We start from the raw sequence: 15,454 nt of genomic DNA, 5'->3' as shown, positions 1-15,454 counted from the left end.
GGTATCAAAAGCCGCTGAGAGATCTAATAGGACCAGGATAGAGGAGCAACCTCTATCTCTGGCCCTCCAGAGATCATCAACCAGCGCGACCAAGGCTGTCTCTGTGCTGTGTCCGGGTCGGAAGCCGGACTGGCATGGGTCTAGATATTCGGATTCGTCAAGGTGTCGTGGAAATTGCTGCGCCACCATATTCTCAACAACCTTCGCTAAAAAAGGAAGGTTGGAGACTGGACGATAATTAGCCAGCTCCATTGGGTCCAGTGAAGGCCTCTTGAGTAAGGGCCTCACCACCGCCTCTTTCAAGGCAGTTGGTAAGGATCCCTCACCCAATGAAGCGTTCACCAGGCCCAGAAGCCAGCCTCGTGTCACCTCCCAGGATGCCAGTACCAGCCGGGAGGGGCAGGGTCCATTAAACATGTGGTGGACCGCAGCCGTCTACGCAACCTGTCCAAATCCTCGGGGGCAACAGAGTCAAACTCCTCCCAGAGTGGTCTTACAAGACTCACTGTTGACGGCTCGTCCGTGCCACTGGAGGGGGCCCATCCACTCCGGATCTGAGCGACTTTGTCCTGCAGATATTCCCCAAACTCCTCTGCTCTACCCTGCAAGGGCGCCACCCGTGCCCCCTGTGATAGGAGGGAGCGGGTCACCCTAAACAGGGCGGCAGGGCGGTTATCCGCGGATGCAATAAGAGCGGCACAATGTCTACGTTTGGCCGCTCTTAATGCCACAAGGTAGGTCCGTAAATAGGATCTTACCTGTGTTCGATCAGACTCGGAGCGTGAGGACCTCCACCTGCTCTCTAGACATCTCCTATGGCGCTTCATTGCCCTCAGCTCCTCGGTATACCAAGGGGCTCGGGCGGATCGCTGCTGCAGGAGAGGTCGCAAAGGCGCAACCCGGTCCAAGGCCCCAGCCACCGCCATATTCCAGGCGGCCACTAGGTCCTCCGACCGAGCGCGGGTCAGGGCTACAGGTAGCGGCCCAAGCTCCGTCTGGAACCTCTCCGGTTCCATCAGGTGCTTGGGGCGGTACCAGCTTGGACGAGCTGGCTCCGCCTCCTCGCGGTGAGGGGTAGCGACAGGGAAGTCGAGCCGGAGACATGAGTGATCTGACCATGACAGGGGAGTAATAACTAGGTCCCCTATTCCCAGATCACTCGTCCACTGTTCAGATACAAAAACAAGGTCCAGTGTGTGACCACCCTCGTGTGTGGGGCCCTGAATTAGTTGGGTCAGGCCCATGGCTGTCATGGAAGCCATGAACTCCCGAGCCACCTCAGATGCTGCTCCCGTCGACGGCAGGTTGAAGTCACCCATGACCATAAGCCTGGGGATCTCAACTGCCGTCTCTGAGATCAGCTCGAGGAGCTCGGGCAGGGCCGCTGATGTATAGCGAGGAGCCAAGTATACAATCAGCAGGCCCAACTGCCTCCCTGGGCCCTATTTAACACCTAGGGACTCACAACCGGGTATCTGAGGAACAGTGAACTCTCTCGGTTCTAGACTCTCCCGAATAACTACCGCCACCCCGCCACCCTTACCCAGGGCCCGGGGCTGATGGAATGCACGGAAACCTGGTGGGCACATTTCCACGAGAGGTAAGCCACCCTCGTGGCCCAACCAGGTCTCCATTATCCCTGCAAGGTCCAGCTCCCCCTCGGAGATCAACTCACTAATGAGGGGGGCCTTGTTGGTTACGGACCTTGCGTTGCACAGCATCAGCCGCATGCCCTGGCCCTGTAGTTCCTGACCACCCAGTCTGCGGGGGTTGGTACAAATGACCGGGCGTAGCCAACAGCCACGGTCTCCCAACCGACCTCTTGATTTTCTCCTATCTTCGCATCCCCCCCTCCCAACGACCGATTTTAATATGAAAAATAGCACTTCCCAGATTTTCTATCAATAAATGTCCATTTTGTGTGTATGATTGATTTCATCTCATTATTCCAGGTTCAAACCATCAAAGTTCCATCAAAGCCCCTATATATTTCTCTGCGTCTCTTTGATTTTGCTCCAGTCAGAAAATAGATTAGCTTACTTCTCTAAATTGCGCTAATTAGTGAATGCGTTCAAATAATTTGTCTTAAACTAGCTTGATGCCACTCTTATTATCATTCTAAGAATCTACTTATTTATTTATTCATGTTCTATAGTCATCCATCTCAGTCAAGTGACCCTGGGCAGCTAACAATTCTAAAATTATAAAACCATAAAAAATAATAAAGCAATAAAAATACCCAAAGAAAGTTTACTGTGTTGCTTACTGAAAGTATGACAATATAAAGTTTTCCAGGTTAAACTAAATGGCACAAATGATTTGCAGATGTTAAGGATATTTTGATGTTACAAAGTTCTGTAAAATAGGATAATGGAAGCGTAATCTAGACATTTCTTGACATGAATTTAGAAGGTCAACTTTTATTAATAAATACAACATATGGCAATGTGTTAAAATAATATTGTGGGAACATGCCTATCTTACAATTTAGAGCATTTTCCTTAGCCTACAGGCATGGAGACTGTGATGGTTTAGAATTTTGGGGGTTCACATTGTGTACCAATTTGGGGAAAGGCTATACAGTGTGCTATGAACGAATAGAGGATTTCTTGTCATCAATGCATTGCCTGGACCTATTTGGAGAGCCTTTTAAATGTATTTCAGGTCTTCAGATAGAGAACCTTGTTTGATGCACTGTTTACTACATGAATAAAAATCTGTACAATTTGAGGAATCCTCAGCCTGCTTTGAGTAACAGTTGTTTACCCAAATTTCCCTTGAAAACCAAATAACAGTTTCAGGTAGTATAACCTCCCAGATCAAAAGAAAGAAAAACGATTCCCTCCTTCAGAATGGTGTATTAATTGTTCTCATACTGTTCAAGTCTCATTTAGTTCAGCATTCATCTGTTTCAGTACAAAAATGGTTCCAATAAATAGTCTATTTGTAGCTCAGGGTTCTTGCAGACATTTCATTACCCAAACTAGGTAATATCATCAGATAGCACTAATGGTGTTACCTTTTTTGGGTAATGAAAGGTCTGCAAGAAACCAGCCAGACGCAAAGAGCACCAACCACCCTTCACAAAAAAATAGTTGTGCACTCATTGAGTCATAATTCATAATGTTTTTATGAATGTAAGCAGAATATGGTAATATTACCTATGTCAGAGGCAAAAGATGAACTCAATTCCATGTGGCAACACAACAGAATCAGCATCTAATGTGTTGATTCAAGAGATTAACTCAAAGCTGAATGGCTGGTCAATGGACACAAGCTATCCAAAGTGTCTCTGCCACCCAAACAGAACAATAATATAATAGCACTAGCACTTAGACTTATATACTGATTCATAGTACTTTACAGTCCTCTCTAAGCGGTTTACAAAGTCAGTGTATTGCCCTCAACAATAAAGTTGCTAAGCTTATGTTGTTCAAACCTAAACTTAATACTGACTGTAGTTGGTGACAGATGTCAATCATTGATCTATAGTGATCAGCAAGGTTGTGTATAACTATGCAACTTGCCTTCTGCACAATTTTGGGAAATGTATTATTTCTCATTCTACTCTGCTCCTCTACTGCTGCGGCTAAGGATAGATGTCCTAGAATCAGTGGCACAGACTCTCCCGGTGGTTGACTTCTAGTAGCTGCCAATCAAATACAGCTTCACATGAACAAAGGAAGTGACCTTATAACAAACTGTCTAATGTAGCTCAGAACTGTTGTCACAGCTTGCCAATAGATTTTAAGGCTTATAGTCGCCGGAGGAATGAACCAGGATTTTAGCGTAAAATGTACATGTTTTGCTACTTAGCCACTGTTCTTTTGCGGGTTTACATAAAAGTTGTGGGGAATATACAAATTGTACTTTTGTAGCTCGCTTACATAAAATCTTCATTTAATTTCTCTTAAGTAAGATCTCATTGTGTGCATTTCTTAGACTGCCCAGTCTGCACATTTGTGGTTGTAATATTGTACACATTATACTGTTTCCCATGAAACTTGGGAAATAGTGTACAGCAATAGGAAATTAATATCTGACTTATGGCCTGAGGGACTGAATAAATGCTGTGCACAAACTCATATAGTACTAGTGCTAGCATTTGTTTATGTAAAGTAACTTCAGAAAAACAGTGATTTTGAAATAGCAGCTGGGGAGCAGGTGCTTAATATTTATCCATCAATAGTTTCTTCACTCTGATTGCCCTGATATTATTTTTGCCTCTTCACTTCTCAAAATAGGAGTGTTTCGTGATTCTCTTAAAACTACAAACATATATATACTTGATGAGACTCTGAATTATTTGCATATTGCCGTAGGTTTGAACATGTCTTGACTTTACCGATAATGCATTACCTAATACGTACAGTAGCTGTTTTGTTGCTTTCCTCTGCAGCAGGAAAAATTCATCACTAACATGTATTCCAAATCTCAGTTTTTGACACTGTAAATTGATCTGACAGTTGCCAGTTATTATTTGTGATAAGGCTATTACTAAGATAATAGGTTTTTTCCACTTGTGCATTTTTATTGGAATCATTGCGGGAATGGGTACTGTCCAACCAAATGCCAGATTCAGACTTATGAAAAAATAATTTTGACAGCTACCTTATATTACTATCCAATTCCATTCTGGTCAATTGTATACAAAATCACAGGTCTTCTGTTTTTCTTCTAACAATTGGCTTTAAAAGAACTTTTAGGCTAATGGTATCATGGAGATTAAGTCTACAAAGTGAGCAAGTAGGCCATCTGAGCCAAGTCTCTAGAGAAATGTATAATAGTCTTCTCTTAAATACATTCTTGAGACAATAATTCTAGTCTCAAAACAATTCTTATGATCAGGATGCTTTTCCTCGTGTTTTGCCCAAAGCAATTTCTTCCAATTTCCACTAATTTATCCCAATTCCTGTTTTCTGGAGGAAATTTCCTTAATTTATAAGGAATCCTTATGAAGGACAAGCTCTTGCAAGTTGATCTTAACTCCAGGTGACTCTTGGTAAAGGATAGCCATTCTTTTGGGATTTTCACAAATCAGCATAGAGTTTGGGGATTTTCTGATTATCTCTCACTGAAATACTAATCAGATCCAAATCTATTTATCTTTTTCAAGATCAAATAGCCACCTAAGGTGATCATGGCTGAGCGATAGTCATCTTCTGGCTGCCTTAAAGCCATCTAGTAAGGATGTAGTTTCCACTGAATTCAGTTGGATGTACTCATATACTGCAGTCAAACTACATCTAAATCAGGCTTGTAACCAATGGGGAGGCTAAGATTTGTTCCTTTTAATTTTCTTTGGTTCCTCGTTTATTTAAGTTATTATTATTTGATTTATTTAAATGTATTAATGGCCAAGCTCCAATGAACTCTGGATTGTTATCTTAAAAAGACCAAAGAAACTTCCACTAACCAAGTAATACCAAACCTAAGGTAAGACTGGAATCCCAAAAGAATGTATTGACAATAGCAAACCACTTCTACCTTGCTTTGCAAGAAGATTACATGGATTTTGTTTTTGTTTTTTGGCAGTCTTTCTCTCTGAATTTTTAAGTGGGCTACAGGCATGCTTTGAATTTAAACACTACTGTTCAAAAGCACAAATGTCATATGAGAATTTTCTACTAAATTTAGTTTGCAGAGTCAATTTGTTCTTTCCATTAAAAAAGGCAATCAAGTCCTTTTCCAGTGGCGGGGTAACCTCTAATACCAGCACAACTATAAGATAATGCCTTAGCCCTAAAGAGGAAACAAGACATTAGAGGGGAAACTGGAAGAATGAAAGTGAAGTCAACAAGACATGGCTCATCCGAAAAGCTAATGGCAGACACCCTGTGTTATCTGTTGAAAAAGCAAACAAAACAACCTAGCTATCTAGATTTCTTACTTTCCCATCTTATCTCATACAGACTTTCCCTCTTTGCTTATTATTGTGGACTCCTGGGCTTTGAAAGCCTATTAAAATGGACTTAGAAGTATTGTAGAAGAATGGTGCTTGCAGGCATAATGCTCCACATGCTGACACACACAAACAATCTAGACTGGGTAAGTCTGCATGGGACTTAAATCAGGAAAGAAACATTGGGAAAGAGCTAATTTCCCTGGACGCCATAATTAATAGCTCTGTTCTGAGTTTGTAAAGTAAGAGGCAGAGGCAGATTATGGTTTATTGATGGGCTGGTTTCCTTTTGCCATCCCTTTTGGGGTGGCATCCCTTTGAAATCCAGAAGTGGAGTACAAAGTCTAATCTGCAGCACGGACAATTATTTCCATTTCTCCTTTTCTGGCGTGCTTGTTTCCATGCACAGAACCCAGCAGATTGTCCAGATGTAAATAATAGAACACTTCTGATGATGCTAGCAATAGCAGTAGTAGTGATAAGGAAAAATAATGGATGCTTTTGAACTGCAGGTGCAAGGCAGTGGCAATTTTTATTATTATTATTTCTGTTCCACAAAGAAACATTAATCCCTGTCTTAAGAGCTGAGGCCAGCATCTCCTGACATATTTTAACTAGCCAGGCAGAGAAAGGTCAAGAAGACGTCTGCTATCAAGTTCTCCAAGTATCATAGACACATTTTCAAGAGGAAAAAAATCTAACTGGACAAACCTAAAACACTGCTGGCTAAGCCAAAAGTACTGAAATACAGTACTTTCAGTAGATGAGTAACAGTAGATAAGAATTATAATGGATATATACAGTATATTGTGCTTTATTCTATAACAATGGATTTTTACAAGACTATAAACCTCTGTATTGTTGTGCTTTTCTGGAAAAGCTGCTGCTTTTCTCATGATGGCCCATCCCAACTGAGCAATAAAAAGTCATCTGAGAAATTCAGTTTCAGGGAGGGAGGAAGGAAAGGCTCTGTCATACTCTCAGGAATGTTCAATGTTTAAAAGAAAATGTAAGCATTGACGAGAAATGTTAAAATAATATGTTTAATTAAAGCATTACTTGAGAAAAAAAGAATGGGGGTCTTTATTAATTCCTCTGAAGTTACTACAGCACCACAGAGATTATTTCTTCTGCAGATAAAGTAAAGGGAAATGTTTCCATGAGGACCCAAAGGTGATTTTTCAAGAGGCAACAGGACTTTCTTGTTTTTGTTTGAAGACATTTTGCTTCCAATCTAAGAAGCTTCTTTGACTTTGACTGGAGGGTGTGGAATGAAAATATTTATATTGCTTGTGGACAGGTGGTCATTTGCATTCTTTTAGAGTGTCGTTGAGACCACAGACAAAACCCCCAACATTTCTTAAATGAGAAGTGAAACGTCTTCCCCCCAAAAATAAATCCAGTTGCCTCCTGAAAAAACACCTTTGGGACAACCATGACCTGGATGACTGAGAATCCCCATAGAGGTCTCCATGAGGAAATAGCGCAGATTTCACTAAAGTTGCTCATTTGAAGGAAATAAGTACCTCAGAAGTAGTTAACATATTTTGGCAACCAGGAACCCAAGCCCATTAGTTTACTGGTCCTTAGCAGACCAAAATGCTTATGAATCTCAGTCAAAAAATAGCCACAGGAAGGTTCCATTACCTTATTAGACCCTCGCTCTCAGATGAAATGTCTAGATGAAAACATATGTAAATGATTAATACAGGAGTGAAATCCTACCGGTTCTGGCCAGTTCACTTGAACCGGTAGTAAAAAATAATGCTTAACAAAGTAAAAAAAAAGTTCCGACAATCAGCTATGCTGTGGGATGGTAGGAATTTTTTTTTACTTTTTTTTAAAGCATTTGGGGTCCATTTTTACTCCTGGAGGCTTCCCTATGACCTGCTAGGCCAAAAACGCGGGTTGGGAGGTGCTGTGAAAGGAAGGAAGGAAGGAAGGAAGGAAGGAAGGAAGGAAGGAAGGAAGGAAAAAAGGAGAGGGAGGAAGGACCACAAACCTCATCCGTGGTTTTGGGGTTGAATACCATCTGTACGCTGACGATACCCAGCTGTACATTTCAACCCCAAGCCACCCCAACGAGGCTGTCGAAGTGATGTCCCGGTGTTTGGAAGCCGTCGGGGTCTGGATGGGGGACAACAGACTCAAACTCAACCCCTCCAAGACTGAGTGGCTGTGGCTACCGGCACCTCGGTTCAGCCAGCTGATTCCATCGCTGGCCATAGGGGACGAGCAATTGCCCCCTGTGGAACGGGCACGCAATTTGGGCGTCCTCCTAGATGCCTGGCTGTCAATGGATGACCATGTGGCAGCCGTGGCAAGGGGGGCGTTCCACCAGGTTCACCTGGTGCGCCAATTGCGCCCCCTACTGGACCGGGATGCCCTACGCACAGTCACTCATGCGCTGGTGACGTCTCGCCTAGACTACTGTAACGCTTTCTACATGGGGCTTCCCTTGGGACGCGCCCAGAGACTGCAGCTAGTCCAGAACGCGGCCGCGCGGGTTGTCATGGGGAGTTCCAGATACTCCCACGTAACACCACTCCTGCGCGAGCTGCACTGGCTGCCTGTGGTTTTTCGGGTGCGTTTCAAGGTTTTGACCACCATCTTTAAAGCGCTCCATGGCACAGGACCTAGTTACTTGCGGGATCGCATCCTCCCACATACATCCCTGCGGCCAATCCGCTCTCACAGGGAGGGGCTTCTCCAGGTGCCGTCCACTAGGCAATGCCAGCGGGCGGCGCCAAGGAGTAGGGCCTTCTCTGTGATGGGCCCAACCCTCTGGAATGACCTCCCCCCCGATATCAGAACTACCACGGACCTCCGCTCCTTCCGACAAAAATTGAAGACTCACCTGTTTCGATTAGCTGGCCTGGCATAATTTTAATTATTACAACTGTTACCTCCTGGAAATACACTCTCAACTGGTATTTTAATGGGTATGGTTTTAAATCTAATTGATTTTAGGGCTTTCAGAACCATATTTATGTTCTTCTGTACAGTTCTTTTAATTTTTTAACCTCCTCCATATGTATATTTATATCTATATTTATATTTGTATTTATTATTTGTTATTTGTTGTGTGGACTGTACACCGCCCCGAGTCCTTTTTTGGGAGAGGGGGCAGTCTAGAAATGCGAAGAATAAATAAATAATAAATAAATAAACCTGGCACTAGATGCAGCTTCAGAGGATACCTTGAAAGAGCACATCAATCCAGGGCTGTGAAATCTAAAATTTAGATTCACCATTGGATTAAGATCACATATGCTTCTCAGTTCTGTTTATGTAGATGTTCGCTCACATTCTTAGGTATTTGCCTTCTAAAGGAGATCTTTGTTGGCAAACATTTTTATTCCACATTACAGCATCGTAGAATTACAAGTAGGCACTTCTTTACATTTTTTAAAATCAGTGGGGCATACACATATGAGAGCCAGTTTGGTCTGTGGGTAGTTCTTGACTTTCAACCAATCGTTTAATGACCATTGGAAGTTACAATGACTGATGGCGGTTCCTTGCACTTACAATTATCACAGCATCCCCATGGCCATCTGGTCAAAATTTGGCAACCAGCATGTTTTTATCACGGTTGCATTGTCTTGGCTCATATGATTACCATTTGTGACTATTCCAGTTGGCTTTCTGCAATCAAGATTAATGGGAGAAGCCAGATTTGCTTAATGACCATGTGATTCACTTAACAATAACAGTGATTCACTTAACAAAAAAGGTTGTATAATCTGACGCAACATACTTAATGACTGCCTTGCTTAGCAATGGAAATTCTGGCCCTAATAGTCATTGTAAATCAAGAACTATCTGTAACGGTTAAGGCACCAGGCTGAAAAGCAGGAGACCAGGAAAACCAGTGCATTCTACTCCTGCCTTAGGCATGAGGCCAGCTGGGTGACTTATGGGCCAGTCTCCTTTCAACTCTAGGAAGGAAGCAAGGGAGAAATCACTTTTGAAATCTTGCCAGGACTGCAGGGATTTGTCCAGGTATGCACCAATAGTTAAAACTGGTTAACTCCACAGGAGTTAACATTGACCCAAAGAGACACACACAAATAAATGTTGCCTAGTTCTTGTCACTGACATTCTAATACGATATTATGTATTTGCAAAAAAACAAACAAACGACTATAGGAAGTCTGGCCCTATCTCTGCCTTCCCCAACCTGGTGTGCATTATTGTACTGCATTTGGGGCAACTTTCAGCCAGCTCGGACAACGGCTGGGTTAAACTAGAGATTGTAGGAACTGTAGTCCAACTCAGCAGGAAGGCGTCCGTGGGAACATTGGGTTCTATACTTAAATTAATAATTTAATGCATTTGACTGAAAGGCTCCAGAATTTCCATTGCTGAAAAAGTGAGGCGTCCGGCGGAGGAGCGGCAGTGAAAAAAAGACTTCGGAAGCAGCCCCGGGTGGTAGCGACCTGCCTGACTTCCTGCCTGGAGGATCTCCCAGGAGAATCTCCTTTGTGAGAGAGCTCATCTCTTCCCAGGCCAAGATAATTATAGCTCTCGCCGCGCTGCAGTTCCCAACCCACGTTGGGAGCGAGCCGGAGAGAGCGGCAACGGGGCGCTCCCTTCTATCGCGCGATCCAAGAAGCCAGGAAACTGACCGGCTGCTTCGCCAGGGACGCCCAAGACAAGCCCGATCTTGTGCTCCGGAGGTTGCCCTGAAGCGGCTCCTCTAACCTTCCCTCGCTTCTCTGCGGGGCTCAAAAGCGCCCGGAGGAGAGCACTCTGGACCACCAGCGGCTTCTGCAGCCAGAAAAAGCCGGTTCCGATTGGGCGTTGAGAGGACCAAGGCGAGCGGAGGGGGTGGGGGTGGAGAAGAAGGCGGAGAGGAAGAGAGTTGGGCTCGCATGCAGCGATGAAATGTAAACACGGGCGGGAGAAAGAGCCGCTCCGGCCAGTAAGTTGATCGCCCCACGCCTCCCTTTGACTGGCGAAGGGTCTCTTGGCGGGGCTCCGCTCGCCTCGGGACTGCATGAATTCGCCAAAGGACCGTGGCCAGCTCAGGGAGAAGACGCGCCCTCTTCCTTCCCTTCCTCGGATGGCTTTAACGTCTGGGGCGAACGGCTTGCCCTAGCGATGGAAACGAACATGAAGAAGTTCACGGTGCGCAGGTTTTTCTCAGTCTATCTCCGCAAGAAATCGCGCTCGAAGAGCTCCAGTCTCAGGAACTTTGAGGTAAATGCTGCCGGGGCTGAGGATGTGACTTCGCTGGGGCGGTGGGGAGGGCATGGGGGGGGAGAGATCTGACAAATCCTCGAGGGGGCTTTACAAGTTGTAGCTACCTTGCCTTCTTCCCTTTTTTTTAAAGCGAAAAAGATGTATTAGCTGCTTATTTCTGCAAGTAAATTACCCTCAATCAGATGGGAGCTTGTTTTCCCCAAAGGGATTGTGAAAGCCTCTCAAATAATACTTGAAGGTAAAATCAGTGAAGTAGTGGCTGGGGATGGCTCTCGATGGCTTCCGCCTGCCACAGATTTTATCTCCTTGCAGCATCCTTGCAGGCTCTTGCCTGGCCCAAGGGCACCTACGGAGCCTCATGGCTCAGCCAAGGTAGTTCTCCTCTTGACTGGGATCATTACCCGGGAATCGCCTTATCCCCCCCCCCCCAATGCAGCTGTTTCATCCTGCCTGGACTTCTCTGTCCCTGCAGGAAACTGATGTTTGCAAGGGAGTTGGTTAAGCAGAAAATGTTTTCTCCTGGTGACATGAAGGTTCCTGCGCACTTTGGGGGAAGTCTTTGAAACTGATGTCAGGGGTTATTTTTTAAACTTGAAGAAGAGGATTCGTTTGATAGCCCTTTCCTTTCCTATTAAAGCAAAATAATAAATGGAAATGTTTGGGGAAACAATTTTAGGGTTCATATACTAACTTAGGGGTCTCTAACCTTGGCAACTTTAAGCTGGCTGGGGAATTCTGGGAGTTGAAATCCACCAGGCTTAAAGTTGCCCCGGTTGGAGACCCCTGTAAACTGGTTATTTTTTTCTGCTTAGAATGAAAAGCATTGAGAGATCTGAATGTTGAAACATACTTATGGAAGCAGCATTGGGGTGGGAGATGGCAGTTGCTTTCGCCTCTAAAAAGACATTTACCCATGTTGTCAACACAATCCAATGACAGCCCTCATCTGGGTGATTTTGGATCTTGTGAGTTTTATGAAAACTGGTACAAGTTTTATTGTGTTGTTGTTGATGAAATAGAATCTGATGCCAAACATTGCAAAGCTTTCAGTTCTAAGAACTTCAGTACCTGATCGGCCGTCAAAAGTCAGCCCTTCTGAGTATGCAAAAAGTTGCTGTCTGATAGCAAAATATGTTTCATTCCTGCTGTAAAGTGAGTTCAGCTGGTTCAACAGCACTTGAACTTAGGTTAGTGTGTAGAAGAATGTTGCAGCCTTAAACAGGTTTTCTCTTAAGTTCTTGTTCTAACTTCCAAGTATTGTACTGCAGTTCAATATATTGTGTATAATTTTAAAGAGATACTCTTACTGTATTGCCACTTCCATCCTGATTGATAGATGTTGTAAACCTTTGCAAATATTTATATTCAGCCAGTGGACCATTATTATTTCATCTCAAGATGGAACTGATCTTTTAAAAAGGTGAACAGTTGGGGAGGAAATATAACTTTGTCAAAAGGAACATTAAATAAGCACATATGTACGTAGAAAACAGTTGGGATGTTTCTGCAACTTTTTTTCTTGGTTCTCTTTTCTGTTCTTTATTTATTTATTTATTTATTTATTTGGATTTATAAACCGCCCCCTCTCCCAAAAAGGGACTCGGGGCGGTAATGATATGTTAATTACTTCAAATTTATATTGAGTTGCCCCTTTTCCCAGCATTTTTATATGATCAGTGTTGATCCAAAATCATTTATAAGGATCAGAATATTCTTGAAAAGTATTAAAATTATTTTAAATGAAGGGGAATTATGATGTTATGGTTTTTTTTAACCAATTTTCGGATTGTACCCAACTGATTTAAATAATTTCAAATTATTTTCTACAGAAGTGTCATATACATCTTTTTTTTAAAAAATTGTTGATGTTAGCAATAGTTCTGTGGCTAATAATACTTTTCGTTTTTTGATTAGAGGAATATGAAAGCACTTTGCTAAGTCTTACTTGCCCAAACTGTCAAGGTTTAAACCCATTTCATGTGAGGTTTCACCACTTGATGCTTTTTATTCAAAAGGCCTACTTATATTTTCTCCAGTGTAGTATTCCCCAGATGTGTGAAGTATAACTGCCATAATTTCCCAAAATCACATTGACTGGATTGTGAGATTACAATTCAACCTATTTAGAAGATACATGATTAGGAAAGATTAACATACTTTAGGCATTCACAGCAAACTGAATATCAACTAAATTGTAGTGAGAATGCTGTAGTTTACGAAAGATCATTGCAGATAAATCAAAGAGCTCTTTTTATTCTACATCGCTGCTTAGATACATATTCTTATAATACCAATTGGCCATAATGGTCTATTGATTTTCAGAGTTTGGATATAATTTGCTTGCAGGTTTTCACATTGGGATGGCTCTGGTTCCATATTTAGTCCTTAGAGATCTGGAGTATGTAAAAAGATGTGGTTAGCAATGCAAGTCTCTTGGAAAATAAACCCAGTCTTTCAGTAAAGTATTTATTCAAGCTTTTTTTTATTCAAGCATTGTTTTTCCGAACGTCTCTAGCATGGTGCCCAAAGTCATAGTTTAAGTCAGACCACTAAGACAAAAGAAAATGGCACTGTTTCCTGCACTAGAATCCTTCAGTTTTAATTATCCTGCAGCTTGGCCTGAATAGAAAATAACATCTGTATTCTTTCAGTGAGATTCACAGTTCTGTAAAGAAAAAGGAAGGGTGCTTATATATGTTGTTTTTTATGCTGTAGGGGAACACATTCAGCACAATTTATAAATCTTTTATTCTTACTGAATGATAAAAACAGGACTATGGAAATACTATGACCATTTAATCTCCAATAAGAATGTGGTTTAATAAATGCTTCTGTCAAAAGACGTCAAAAGCTAAATAAACTATGAAATCATTCATTAGTGTCTTAAAGGCTTATATACTGTGAATTTGCCCAGTAGTTATCAGCAAAAAGGTTTTTCCTAGAAGGATGCATTTAATAAAGGACCAAGACCATGGAGATTACAAGGCAATCTGAACAGATAAAATAGGCCAGGATCAACCCAGGAATTATCTGGAGAAGGTCATTTCTATTCCGTAAAGTTGTTGGAGCAGCCATTTTGAAAAGGTCAAAAGCAATATAAAACGTGACTCAGTGGGACCTTGGCTAGATGTTTAAGAACAACTCTGCAGGGGCAAAAATAAGAGTCCTCCTATAGCAGCGATGGCAAACCTTTTTTGGCTCACGTGCCACAAGTGGGGGGAGCGCAGGGGGGTCATGTGCAGGCATGCTGCACCCATAATGCAATGCACGACCCCCCAGTGCGCATGCATGCACAATGTGCGACCCCCCATTTTTACATGCTTTTTTCGCCCTCCCCAGGCTCCAGAGGCTTTATAGGAGCCTGGGGAGGGCAAAAAGAGCCTCCCCCGCCCCCCCCGGAGGCCCTCTGGAGGCTTCAGGGACCGTCCGGAGGCTTCCCTGAAGCCTTCAGAGCGCTCAAAAGGATCCTCCGAGCAAACTGGAAGTGACTTCCGGGTTGCTCGGAGGGTCATTTAAACGCTCCGAAGGCATCAGGGAAGCCTCCGGATGGTCCCTGAAGCCTTTGGAACGCTTAAAACCACTCTCCGAGCAAACCGGAAGTGACTTCCGGTTTGCTCGGAGGGTGGTGTTAAGCGCTCCGAAGGCGTCAGGGAAGCCTCTGGACGGTCCCTGAAGCCTCCAGAGGCCCTCTGGGAGGGCGGGGGAGGCTCTTTTTGCCCTCCCCAGGCTCCTATAAAGCCTCTGGAGCCTGGGGAGGGCGAAAAATGGCTTTTAAAAAGGTGAACTCAGTTTGCCAGCGCGTGCATGCACGCTGGCCAGCTGACAGGGCAGCGCCTCCCGTGCCCTGACAAATGGCTCCGCGTGCCACCTGTGGCACGCGTGCCATAGGTTCGCCATCACTGTCCTATAGCATACTATTGCCCAAAATTGATAATGCTACTGGAATTTGCGTTGCCAAATGAACACACTGCAACAATTATTTATTTATATATGGATACACATACAATACACACTTTCTATGATGAATTGTATTTGGATGGGGCAAGAAGAGATCAGAGACCTACTTTGAATTTGGTTCCATGTGTATTATAAAGACATTGACCTGCCCTGAGGTAAGTGTAACTTTTTGTGGGACAGAAGTTAATTTACATGTGTTTTGAAGAGGCAATGTTGCCCTTAAGCAACTCAAGATGGAACTATAAGAGCCATCAGACATGCATAAAACCTAAACTATTTCACAAAATCAAAGCAACATTCCATTTTGCCATTTAATATCTAGCATATTTAATATAAATATTGATATGTAGCCAAATTTTATTCAGATTGATATGTATTAGAGTCTTA

The 15,454-nt window shown here is 43.2% G+C and overlaps 1 protein-coding gene across 2 annotated transcripts in view; it reads left to right on the top strand.

Annotated features, from left to right (window-relative positions):
• Positions 1 to 15,454, top strand: part of RPS6KA2 (ribosomal protein S6 kinase A2) — a 242,402-nt gene that overhangs the window by 80,642 nt on the left and 146,306 nt on the right. The window contains exon 1 of one of the 2 annotated variants that reach the window (XM_081940992.1): positions 10,752 to 11,107. The exons of the other annotated variant lie outside the window; for it this stretch is intronic. Coding sequence (XP_081797118.1) covers positions 11,009 to 11,107 — 99 coding nt within the window. The 5' untranslated portion in view covers positions 10,752 to 11,008. Of the gene's footprint in view, positions 1 to 10,751; positions 11,108 to 15,454 lie in introns of those variants that run through there. 2 annotated transcript variants of the gene reach the window in all.

This window comes from Natrix helvetica, assembly GCF_964273705.1.
Source record: "Natrix helvetica genome assembly, chromosome: 2".
Taxonomy (NCBI): domain Eukaryota; kingdom Metazoa; phylum Chordata; class Lepidosauria; order Squamata; family Natricidae; genus Natrix; species Natrix helvetica.
The sequence above is the reverse complement of the archived record's forward strand: the minus strand, read 5'-3'. Positions and strand labels throughout refer to the sequence as shown.